Below are 13,254 nucleotides of genomic sequence, written 5' to 3'. Positions count from 1 at the left end.
AATTGTAAGCTGCTGGATGCTTGGTGGGGGGAGGGAAATGTTTGAGAGCACAACATAGTGCAGCAGTAGCGATTTCACAATCAGATCGTGTGTCACAAAAGAAGATTGCAATATGCCACAGATGTTAACACCTGGAAGAACAAGATGAAAGCGTGTTTTCTGCTGCTATGTGGTTTACGTTGGTTGGTGGTTTGTCTGATTACAGACGTGACAAGTGTTGCTTTGCTTTGACCCCTTTCAAACTTTTAATGACGTCCACCAGGTGTCATCCTACTACAACGTTTTATGTTTTTCTTTCGTTTTACTCCAACAGCTTTCCTCGTTTTGATCTTTGTTTTAGATGTTCTATTGAAAATCGAGAAAAAGTAGGCTACGAGCACACAAAAACGAGCAACGGCTATTCACTTTTTTTTTCTTGTGATGCCGAATGCTCCATAGAAATGACTATACCTGATATTCGCTTCTAAATATCTTCGTTATTATTATAGGCCTACTCTCATCCTTCTCGTGCAAAACTTGAGCGTGCTCTAAAACAGTAGATGGTATCATATCATATTCTATCCTATACCCTCTTATCATATCCCAACTTATCATATTTGGTTAAATTGTAGCTGTTGATAATAATATAAATGTGTACGAAAGTAGACAGATAATCCAAATCAAGATATGATAAGTTTAATTAGAGATAAAGACAAATATACGATCTCTTGGTCAAGTAATTTTCAGTTCCGATTTATCCATGTACATTTCATAGATTATTCATATATCAGCATGTTGACAATAGACATATAAGGTTATTTTATAAGCAAAACATGAAAAAATATGTGATAGTACAATAACAAAACGTATTTACTAAAGGTTCAAGTAACACATGAAACTGAAAATAACACGTATTAGAAAAACTTATTCATTGGATTTTGACCTTGTCTAATCTAAAGCTCCGTCAGCATTTTGAAATGAATAAGTGATGTTGTCATTCCAAAGAAAAGCTATATTGTATGACTACAATTATTTAGTATGAATTTGATTCTAGATTCGTTTCTATGCATAACCATTTTTTTAAAATGAATTGGAAATTTCTAGTATTTGTTTGAATGCTATATCTCTTTTCTATTTAAAATGAAAAGATGATTCTTCATCAATGTACCACGAGGATTTTTTTGAGAAGTGCAAATGAAACGAAGAATTTATATTAGTCATCAATTTTGGATTCCATTACGAGCTGCGATTATTAATTCACTTATTATAACGACTAAAATGATACCTAGTTTAAAAGTTACTCACTTCGACAAGTCTATAAAAAAATAAAATGCTAGTTTTAATTTATGAAACAATAAGGGAATTTATAATAGTTTCATGACTTTAAGTTGATGATAATAAGGGACAAATAATTATCATTTGAATTTTGTTCAAGATCATTGATTATTTATTTTTTTAATGGAAACATCCAAACTACACATTGAAAAAATGTATTTAAATACTGTAAAATATTAATTGATTGAAAAATTACTTTCAAATCATCCATTCCTTCTTGTCACGAAAGATAATTTCTAGATAATAGTAGATATTTTATAGGTAATCGAAGAGGGTTTAAGGATGTCCGTAGATAATTATTATCAATTATTCCATCGCAGCACGCATATTTACTTGGAAAAAATATATTTATTATTATTGCTGATAATTTTTTTAATTTACAGAGCAATCAGATACTGGAATTAAGTCTGAAGTGGGAAACTCATCAGGCGATCAAGATCCAATTTATTCAGTTGCTGGTGAAGCAATGAATACTTTTGTCGATTCTTCAAAAGAGGCCGCCCAGTATCAACCATATTCTGGTGCCCCTACTCAACCGTTCTACAGTAGGTGAGAACCGAAATTATACATTATTTAAAATTACTATTCCTTTTAGAATAAATACAATCTTACAAAAATTATTATACTTTACAAATTGTTGATTGAAACCACTGAATAGGCTAAATAAGTCATCATAAATGACAGTTCAAAACATGTTGTAATAATAAATAAGTTTTTTTACCATAAAATACCATTACAATTAGGAAAAATGCAATGTAGATGCAAAAAAAAGTATTTATATTGTTACTTAGATCATACAAGTGGGTGAAAAGTCCGAGAACGGCTTAATATCTCATACACAAAGGCAATTTGACAGTGGATGTGATTGGGAATCCTACTTGGATTAAAAAAATACTGCTTTACTATGAAAATCTGGTCCGCCATTTTGGATGCAACTTCTTTTTTTTTTAATAGGATGGTGGTCATGCAATACATGATTTCGATACGGAATTTTAAGAGAAATTGAATGACGAAAACCGCATATCGATATCTCAAACCGTTTCGAAGATATTCATATTATTGATCAATACTATTCAAAGCAGAAACTAGAGAAAAAAGTATGATAACAGCTTAGTATCTCATAAAAAAGTGTGATTCCAAGGTGGTTGTGATTGGGGATCCTACTCAAATTGGAAATACCACTTTACTATTACTTTAAAAATCTGGTCCGCCATCTTGGATCTGCCATATTGAATGCAACTTAATTTTTTTAAATAGGAAGGTTGTCATGTGATACATGATTTCAATACAGAATTTCAAGACACAATGAATGGTGAAAAATCACATCGATATCTCAAACCGTTTAGAAGATTTTCACATTATTAATCAATACCACTGCCATGCTACCAATTTTGTCCAAAATGCTTTGATAGTTCTCACCTATCACCTAAAGAAAGTTATTGGTTCCATTTTTCAATATCTTGAGAAATTATGAATGGGTTCACCGTTTCTGAATAAGAACTCCAGTTTAGAGCAAATCAAATTATAATTTTCAATGATTCGAGAATTTCAGTTTTCATCAGAACAAACAATTACACATAGATTGAACATGATTAAAGTTACAAATATGTTTGGTATGTTTATCTAATATAGATTCAAAAGCTTTTTCAAAATCAGAAATTATTATTTTAAATCTAGACCAAAAGTATAAAACTTACAAACTAAAAAGTACTTATCTTCCATTTACAGGTTTCAAGGTAGGCTTATGGCTTTCAATATTATAGGAGAATATTCAACACAAATAGAGAAAATAATGAAAACTACACTTCACAGATGATTTAGAACATCAATAAATTTAATAAGGACATTCAGATGTCAATCAAAACATCTCAAACCTCAATTATATAGAAAAATTTCAAGAGAACAAAACACACTGAAAATCAAAACCATCAACCATTTTTTGAGAGAAACACCTAAAAGTTCCAAAGCCACACCTAAACACGTCATCATTGCCAACCCCAAGAATGCAAAATTATAAGTTTACAATTTATTTTCAATAAAACTTTATTTTTTAATCTGTTTTGAATTTATTTAACCTTTATATTGTTTATAATTATTTGTTAATTCAGAAAAATGCATTTACTACAGTAAATATTCTAACATTACTAGCAGCTGTTGAAAATTTCCAGCAGATGTTAAGTCCACATATCGATTATACAGATATTGACTATCGAGTTTTATCGATTTTTTGAATATCTTTTTATTAAGGAAAATGTAATATCACACCACTCACACCACTTATGTATTCCTTTTCTGTATTACATGGTATTGATTGATGATAGGAATATCGTCAAAACGATTTGAGATATCGATGTGCGGTTTTCGCGATTCATTTTTTCTTGAAATTCCGTATCGAAATCATGTATCGCATGACCACCTTCCAATTAAAAAAAATGAAGTTGCATTCAATATGGTGGATCCCAAGATGGCGAACCAGATTTTTAAAGTCATAGTAAAGTATTATTTTCAAATTGAGTAGGATTCCCAATCACACCAACCGTCAAATTACCTTTGTGTATGAGATATTAAGCCGTTCTCAGACTTTTCACCCATCTGTATAATGTATATGCCTATAAGGGGTATATAATGTATTTTAATAAGGAAATTTACTTACTTCACTATGCAAGCCATTTACTGAAGTGGGTATGAATAAAAAATATTCTGGTGTGAGTAAGAATACTGAAGTAGGATAAACGGGATTATATATTTCCTAAGAAAAATCAATGTGATAAAAATCAATTTGATAAAGCTTAGCCGACTGGAGTAGGTTGTCAAAGCTTGTTCCAAGATCTGGAGTTGGTTTTTAATATTAGTTGCAATATTAGCTATTTTATTTGTTAGACAAATTTTATTACAAAGTGATAAATTAATAGAATTAAAAATTAATTGAATCTTGGATGGACTTTGAAATACGTATATTGAAAATTTCAAGATTCTGCTGATGGATACTATCATGATGTGACACATTTTTTCATAGATGAAACTGTTCCTAGTTTAAATGCTTAATCTGAGTACTTTTTGATTGAATCTTTCCAGATTAAATATTCTAAATTGAAATGTTTCTACGTTGAATTCATAGAATATCTATATTAATACCTGTAGATGAAATTGTGATAATTCGACTGATTCAATAGGATGTACACAACTCATATGCAATTTAGTTGTGATTTGATCATATTTTGATTTGACTACATTTTTTCCAATTTCTTTGCGTGAAAAATCAGTGATTACGACTTGAAACACAATCATCTGAATACAATGGTAGAGTTCTCTCATATTCATTATTTTATTTGTATTTGTTCTAATATTTTCCACTTTTGTGCGTTTGTAATGTCCTATGTATTAATCGTCATGCGTTTTATTGCAATAGGTCTCATAAGACCTAGCATTTTGAATGAAATTTATCAATATCAATATATCACGTGAATTCTGGGATTTACTCATCCAAAACTACTGTCAAAAGAAATAATTCTATTAACTGAACTTTAGCTTATACTAGAACTTTCAATAAAGATATCCTCATAATTAAAACTAAAAACTACAATTTTTTGTTTTGTTTTTTCTAGCGTGCAACAAGCTTACAGTGCTCAAAATCCTAGTTACATGAATGCTGCTGGATTCTATTCAACAGCATATCCTACTGTCACATATTCCAGTGCAAACAGTGAGTATTATTGAAAAACATTCAATCAATTCTTGTTCATACGAAACGGCCACATCGAAATAATTCCGGTTTTTCACAAAAGAACTTGAAATCAGATAAAATAATATTGATTACAGATTTTTATTGTAAATACTAAACAATTTATGAATTTTCATTCATAATTATCAATCATCGCGGATTTCATTTCTAATTTTATATCAAAAGAATTAAATTGATGTGGGTAGTGAAGATAGAATTGATTAGGAAGTCTTTGGCTAGGTACTAAGTCTTCAATCAGGATTAAGCTATTTATTTATTTCATGAATTAAAATTTGGGTCATGAAATTCTGATTTTTCTTCTTGGTAAGTATAGTGAGTCACTTCATATATAATTTATATAATTGTCTACAACTCAACATCTGTAGAAGAAATTTCAATGAATAAATTCTGTGATTCAAATATAAACACCATGCTGTAACTATGACTTCTATAGGGTATGAAGCATTTCTCCATTAGCAAATTCACTGCCTTCTCCCTATAGTATAATATAATAATGTAATTACTATAATAATTTAATAATAATAATTTAATTACTATAATAATTTAATTACTACTATAATAATTTCTATTACTAGGTTAAAACTGAACTCTTGGACACAAAACAAATTATAGCTTTGTGTTAATGGAGTCATAGCTGAAAAAACTGCCATTTTCAAGTTTTAAAAATTACCAAGCTAATAAGAATATAATATTAGGTTTTTCATATACGATTTTGGAACGTTTTTACTAATTTTAATAGTCTTAATTTGGTTAGAGAGTTTCAAAATCGTTCCTGAAAACACATAAGAATGCATACCTCCGTAGTTATTCTGAATTTGAAAGAATTAAACAAAAAAACTATTTTTTTAACGAAGATGTTCAATATCCCTACTGTGAGATTCACTTCAAAGTTTCAGCATTAGTTAAATGGTAAGCATTCATGTTATCTATGAGGAAAGTTGACAGATAATAGTGAATCTCACTATATTTTGCTTTGATGCATTATTTTTGCAGGACTGAGTCAATGCGGAAGCAAAAGTGCAGCAGGATCTGGAAGCAATGGTGTGAACGCCAACCCATATGCCAACCTCAACCCTTACGCCAATTCCAATGCTGCCAACAACGCTAATGCGAATTCCTTTTCGGCAGCGGCCGGACAGCAAGCATATCAAAGTTACACCGCCGGCTACAATTCACAGAACTATGTCAATCAAGAAGTAAGTTTACTTTTAGGGTCCGGCCACTCAAAGAGTGATCTACGATCATATTAGTATTTATATCTTAGTATATTAGAGAGCTATCTAAGATATGAATTTATAGATCACCTATAGAATCGCAGATCGTTCTCCGTGTGGCCGTGCCCTTACACCTTGATTTTCATTTTTCTCAATCAACTATACACTTGAGACCCAAATCGCAGATAAATTGCTGCTCTGTTGGTTAAGAAAAGAATACCATTGGATCTTATTGGAGTTTTCTCACATTTGCAGGATGAACGGTGAACATTGCCATAAGAACAAATGGTATTCTTTTTCTGCCAAGTAGACCAGAAATTCATTGAAAAGCAGATTTCTAGCATCACTATCATACTTTCTCAGAATAGTGTGTAGTTGATACTGTATCTGAATATTAATCAGTTAACTGCATTTCAGATTAGATACAACATGATGTACATTTTATTCATGTAGTAAGGTTGCTTAATTTAATTTCACCAAACTTTGATTTGATTCGAGTAACTGTAATCTTCTGTTGGATTCATAACATACAATTAATTGTTCAAGTTTATTTCCGTATTTCAGTAGACTTGTTTCTGATTCATTGGGTGAGTATTGAAATACAGTAATGGCATAATATATAATGTTGGGCATAATGTATTTTATTTTGCAGGAATATAGTAGCTATAGCAATACTTATGCTGCTAGTTACTATGCAGCATCTCAAGGCTACCCAGCTTATGTCAGTCCCTCTTGCTCCGCGACGGCTTCATATCAATTACCAAATGCGTTATCAGGTACTGTATCATAAAGTTTGTCGTATTGTTGATTGTTATCGGTTAAGATTATGATCTACTAGTATTTATGTGTTAGAACTTAGCTTGGCCACTAACGGTAAAACATGCCAGATAAACATGCGTTTATCATGCACAGACACATGTTCATCATGCATATTTTGTCATCAGCGAGAGGCGACATAGAATCAACGACCAATAAAAATAGATACGCCACTAGAAAATTACAAATTTTAATGATAGAAAAATAATTCAACCTCAAATAAAGCAGCGAAGAAAAACTAGGCAACAAAAATTCGGAGACACAAAAACCTAACCTCAAAACATTTGGCTCGAAGCCTTTCTCAGTGATGACGCAACAATATGTGACGTCATGTGTATCATGCATGTTCTACCGTTAGTGGCCAGCCTTAGAAAGGTTAGAATAACAGTGAGTTAATTGCTATCTTATATATTTATTAAATCAAAAGTTTAAACACATTTCAAAAAGCTAAAATACACCCTCTGGGCATGTTTTTGAAATTATTTGTGTGGTGTTTGTAATTGATTTCCTATAAGCCATAGATCCTTATTAAAAATCCTAATTTTTTTTTCAAGTTACTCACATGCTTTAGTATCATAATTCATTCAATCGTATGGTTTTGATGCCAACATTAGCCTTAAAAAATGTTTTTCTAGAAATTTAAAATAGATCTCAGACCCTCATCTTCAAAACATAAAATATCAATTTCAGGTCTAGCCTATAAATGAGAATATTTATTTCCTCTTCCAGACCCACTCACAATATTCTATTCTTCGCTGCTTTAACCAGTTTACAGCTCTGTTTGTGGCTTCATGCAGCGCTTTGAGATCTCCTTCAAAAGAATGAATCGGGCATCCAGCATGTTATGTGGCTCATAGTTTGTGTTTGGCCACAATTACACAAATCTGACTGCTATAGGCCCCATCTGTGTTGCTCTTGCACGCATCGTCCTTTTCCCACACGGATCCAATTGGGAGCACTCCACTCTTTCCCCTGGAGATCAAATCCATGCATCCTTTCAGTTGGATCCTCAACTAGGAAGTTATTTTATTGATCAATAATAATATTTATTAATTTATTTAATATACGTTCTAGGAAATTATCCTACAGCAGGTTGGCATTGTTTACAAAATTCAAATAGAAAAACAAAGAAATCATGACAGCAAATATCGATTACATGCTAGACTAGAAAGTTGATGAGAATATTATCATTAATGAATAATTTCATGGATACTACACTCATTACCATACAAGTGAGAAAAAACCTCATAGTTCCTCAAATTATTGATTGCACTTTAGTCAGTCAAATTCACAGTGGTCCATCAAGTCCACCACATTTCACTCATTCAATCAAAATGAGCGAATTCTCAAACAATGCCCCACGAAAATTGAGAACATCTTCATATTCCGCGTCGATAGTGTGGTGTAATTTCGAATCACGAGGCTCGAATCTAGTTCCTCAACTGCCGGAACTCTCCCAATCATCATGCTCGCGGTGCTCCATACTGTGGGTATATGAATAGCTCATGCTCGACCGACTCCAGCTGTTGCAAGTTGCAGATGGAACACAATTGATCGGCTCTGATCTTATGGATGTTGCCCCTGCCTGTGAGGTTGAATTGTCGTCTAGTGGCAAGTCGCAGCTGTACCATCAGCCTGATACAGTGAAAAGGCAGATTAAGACCGAAGTAAGCAGCCTCAGAATCAGCAACTCCTCTCGGGACATCAAAGAGGAAGTTATTTGTGGGTGCATCTTGTACCCACTTCAATCTCCACCTCTCTTTCATGCTACCACGCTCCATAAGTTTCGGGGGCATTTTCCATGGAGAATTTTTTGACTTGATGGTACTTTATGGAAAGAGTGGGATGTCATCATAGATCGTCGTTTTCAAATTGTGGAGGCACTTCTCCCATTCCCTCTTTCAGGTGTTCTTCTCTACGAATATGTACTCGGGTTTATTGGCTAAAACTGGAAGCCATGGAACAGGAGTTGGTGTTATTGTCGTTTGGATAAGGACCAAGCTGCATGATTTGTCTGTTTCACTTTTGAGTTCTACTTGCGATATTATTATCTTATCTGAAACGTGGCTAACCGAGGACATTGAAGATGGCGGGTTCTGCTCTTGCGATGGCAGGTATCGAGTCTTTCGATGTGATCGCGACCGAACTGTATCAGGGATGACGAGAAGAGGGGGTGTGCTGGTGGCGTGCGCCGCTTGGTTGCCGGCTGTAGCTGTCGCGTCGAGAGCGGAGGCCCAATACGAATCTCTTATCATTCGGCTTCACCTACCTGGACGCACTATCAACATCACAGTTGTTTATCTCAGACCAACAGATGGCTCATCCATTATCAGAACTTTTCAGAGAGCATTGAAAAAGACTTTAATTTGATTAGTGAAGACAATATTATTGTTGGCGACTTCAATTTGAGTGAGGTAACAGATAGTAATTTCAATTTTTTCTGCTGGCTCCAGTGGCGTAAATAACGCCAATGGAACCAATGCGGTGCATTGGGGCGCAGGCTTGGGGGGGGGGGGCGTGAAAATCCGATATTATAGAAAATTATTACAAAAACAAATTGAAGCAAAACTCTTTGTAGTTTATTTAAACATTTGGCCACTGAGTTGTATCCGAAACCCATATATTTAGTGCATCTAAATTATTGGTCTATCTAATGTAATTCCTATTATCATACCTATCTAGTGTAATAGGATTTGGCCACGGAGTTGTATTCGTTATACCATAGAGAAACAATAGATTTAGTTCATCTCTGGTTATACTAACAATACCATAGCATGGACTATTATATTTAATAATTATAATCAGACTTATTATATTTCTTTGACTAATCTTTTTCAAATTGGATAGAGATTGTATAATTAGTCCAGGCAATGAATGCTCAAAAAAAGGTAAGTTATAGAGGGAAAAGTTTGGAAGACCTCACAGTTCTGTTTAAGATAGTGAGGAGGTAAACATATCGAATGTCCCCGTCCCTACCCCCTGTGCTAAGGGGGTGAGGGTGGTTTAAGAGTTGAATTTTTCAATGTTTTGCTTACACGTTTATATCTTGAAAAAAATGCGTTCAACCGACATGACTGAATATTCAAAAATGAAGCTTGATCAATTCTCTGCAATTTTTGTTTCGTAGAGTTTTGTGATTTTCTCAACAGTTTTCGAGATATACGCCCTTGAAAGTGTGAAATTGTTAAAATTACAGCTTTTCATCCAATTTTTTGCTCTTTCAGGGCGTATAAATCTACAACAATGCATCGTAAAAATTAATGATTATCGTAGATTTGTCGAATATTGATTTCTCTTCAATTTGATGTATTATTACACTATTTAATGCTTTCCTTTCATTGTTATAGCAAACTCAATGTTTGGGGGTTAAATTTCTATCTCTGCAACAAGTGTCAACTTAGCAGTTCCACAACTTCAACAGACGAGCTAGAGATGCACATTTTGGCTATGTTTACCTCCCAACTAGTCTTCATTCACATTCAAAGTCAAAAATTTTGTACCAGACATTCCCCTCAAATTTCATTGTCAAATGATCAATTGTTACAGGATAGAGAATTTCACCCACTACATTGAATCTGCTATAACAATGAAAGGAATATATGAGATAGTAGAATAATACATCAAATTGAAGAGAAATCAATGTTCTACAAATCTACGATAAGCATTCATTTTTACGATGCATTGTTGAAGATTTATACGCCCTGAAAGAGCAAAAAATTGGATGGAAAGCTGTTATTTTAACAATTTTACATTTTCAAGTGCGTGTATATCTCAAAATTGTTGGGAAAATCATAAAAGCACATGGAAAGCAGCATGGATTTTCCATCAATATCCAAGAAGATATAAAAGCAAAAATAGTGAAAAATTGAAGGAAAATGTGTTTTTTTTTCAAAAATTCACACCTTTTAGAGCAGATACCGTATCTCGAAAAGTAAAAGAGATAGAAAAGGTTTTGAGATAGACCTAAATTATGTAAGCTTTAATTTTGTATGAAAAGATGCACAGTTTTCGAGATATTTGCAAGAAACCAAAAAATGGTTCCTTTGAACCACCCACACCCCCTTAGCACAGGGGAGGGGACTTTTGATATATTTACCTCCTTACTACCCTAAACAGAACTGCGGGGTCAAAAACTTTTCCCTTTATAACCCTTCGTTGATTGGACTAGTGCCGTGTGTAGCAAAACAGTATCCAAAGAGTATGGAAGTGCAAAGAAATGTCAAATGTCGTATGAGAGGTTCTCTGGAGAGGGGGGGGGGTGTTTGTGAATGAGTCAATGAATAGGGGCGCAAAGGAATACAAGCATTCAGACCAGTTACGCCACTGGCTGGCTCAAGTAGAGCCAGATGTATTTCTGAAACAATGTTTCTTTTAAATTTACGTTCTTTCAATGATGTGCTTAATACAAATGAAAGAACCCTTGATCTGATATTTAGTGGTATCCCTATTAATGTTTCCAGGTCTAACGATCCTATTCTTACTGAAAATAGTCATCATCCCGCACTTTTCTTTCAAGTAGAAATTCCTCAAATGCATTTCCCCGCCACTGAAATTTCCTATTATAACTTCAAAAAATCCTATTTTCATAATCTTTATTTAACATTGAAAAATTCAGATTGGGAGAAATTATATTTCATTGATGACATAGATGAGGTTGTTGATTATTATTATGATTTATTTTACAATGCTATGCATTTGTGGATCCCCAAGGTAGAGAAGAAGAGCTGCGCAGAATATCCTTGTTGGTTTAATAATGATATGATTAAAAATTCAAAATTGGAGAATAAACTAGCTCGTAAGAGAAAAATTTTAAGATATTATGTAGAAAGATTTCAGGAAGTTAGGACCACCTTGAAAATGCAGATAGCTGTAGCTTATCAAAGTTATATAACAGCCATACAGAATGATGCTAAGACTAATGTTAGAACTTTTTGGAACTACATAAAAAACAAAAGATATAATAATACTGTACTCAGCGAATATGAATTGAATGGTGTTAAGATTCCGGTTAGTGAAGTACCACGACAGCAATTTGCAAACTATTTTGCTTCAGTTTATAGCAATGAAACATATGCAATGAAAAAATATAACTGTAGATGAGTTTGTTGAATCCATTAGGAATTTGAAACCTAAAAGGTCATGTGGGCCAGACAACATTCCGCCGTATATAATCAAGGGCTGTTCGGAAATTTTGATCAAGCCTCTTCAATATTCATCCAATCTCTCCATCGACAAAAACAGATTCCCAAGTAGATGAAAAGAAGCAAGAGTGACTCCAATCCCTAAAGCCGGTAAATTGAGCAAATTATCGAATTTTTGAATTACAGGCCAATATCTAATTTGAACTCAACTGCAAAAATATTTGAATATATATTGTATAAACGTATCTACAATCATTTTAAACCAATGAAAATCAACTTGGTTTCCTGACTAAACGTTCAACAGTTAGCAATCTTCTATTTTTTACTAATTTTGTTTCTGCAAACCTTGATAGAGGCTCACGTACTGATGCCATTTACTTTGATTTTTCTAAAGCCTTCGATAAAGTAGACCACAAAATCCTTTTACAGAAAATGTTTGCCTTAGGATTCAGGTCTTAATTGGTAGCCTTTTTCCATTCATACCTACTTGATCGATTGTTTTTTTGTACTCTTTAACAACATTAGATCAGGTACATTTTCTAGTAATTCAGGAGTACCTCAGGGTAGCAGCTTGGGGCCGCTCCTATTTCTACTCTCAATTAATGACATTTCTTCTTGTGTAAAAAATAGCAACTGCCTAATATAATGCAGATGATGTCGAAATGTATCGCGCCATAAATGACTGTCGAGACACTGAGTTATTACAACAAGATCTAGATAGAATACATGATTGGAGTCTGAGAAATAAACTGGTACTCAATATACAGAAGTGTAAATACATGATTTTCGCAAGGCAGCGGACGCCAGACGTTTTCAGCTACTCAATGCAGGGTAACCAACTTGAAAGAGTTTATTTCAGTGAAGGATTTGGGCATTTTCATTGACTACACACTCAATTTCAAGGAGCATGTGAATTATGTTGTTGAATCTTCCAATAAGATGTTAGGCAGTATTATTTTTATCGAATAATTTTTTTTGGACAGCCAAAGCAGAAAGTCTCTCAAAGTAGTGCATAGTACCATGTCTG

General features: G+C 33.4%; 1 protein-coding gene across 4 annotated transcripts in view; it reads left to right on the top strand.

Moving 5' to 3' along the window:
• Positions 1–13,254, top strand: part of LOC111060571 (eyes absent homolog 2) — a 133,692-nt gene that overhangs the window by 52,851 nt on the left and 67,587 nt on the right. For all 4 annotated transcript variants that reach the window (XM_039443388.1, XM_039443387.1, XM_039443386.1 and 1 more), the window contains 4 exons: positions 1,698–1,863; positions 4,920–5,017; positions 6,050–6,252; positions 6,923–7,046. In XM_039443388.1, coding sequence (XP_039299322.1) covers positions 1,698–1,863; positions 4,920–5,017; positions 6,050–6,252; positions 6,923–7,046 — 591 coding nt within the window. The remainder of the gene's footprint in view (positions 1–1,697; positions 1,864–4,919; positions 5,018–6,049; positions 6,253–6,922; positions 7,047–13,254) is intronic.

This window comes from Nilaparvata lugens, chromosome X, assembly GCF_014356525.2.
Source record: "Nilaparvata lugens isolate BPH chromosome X, ASM1435652v1, whole genome shotgun sequence".
NCBI lineage: Eukaryota > Metazoa > Arthropoda > Insecta > Hemiptera > Delphacidae > Nilaparvata > Nilaparvata lugens.
Note: the sequence above shows the minus strand (reverse complement) of the source record. Positions and strands in the feature narration are given on the sequence as shown.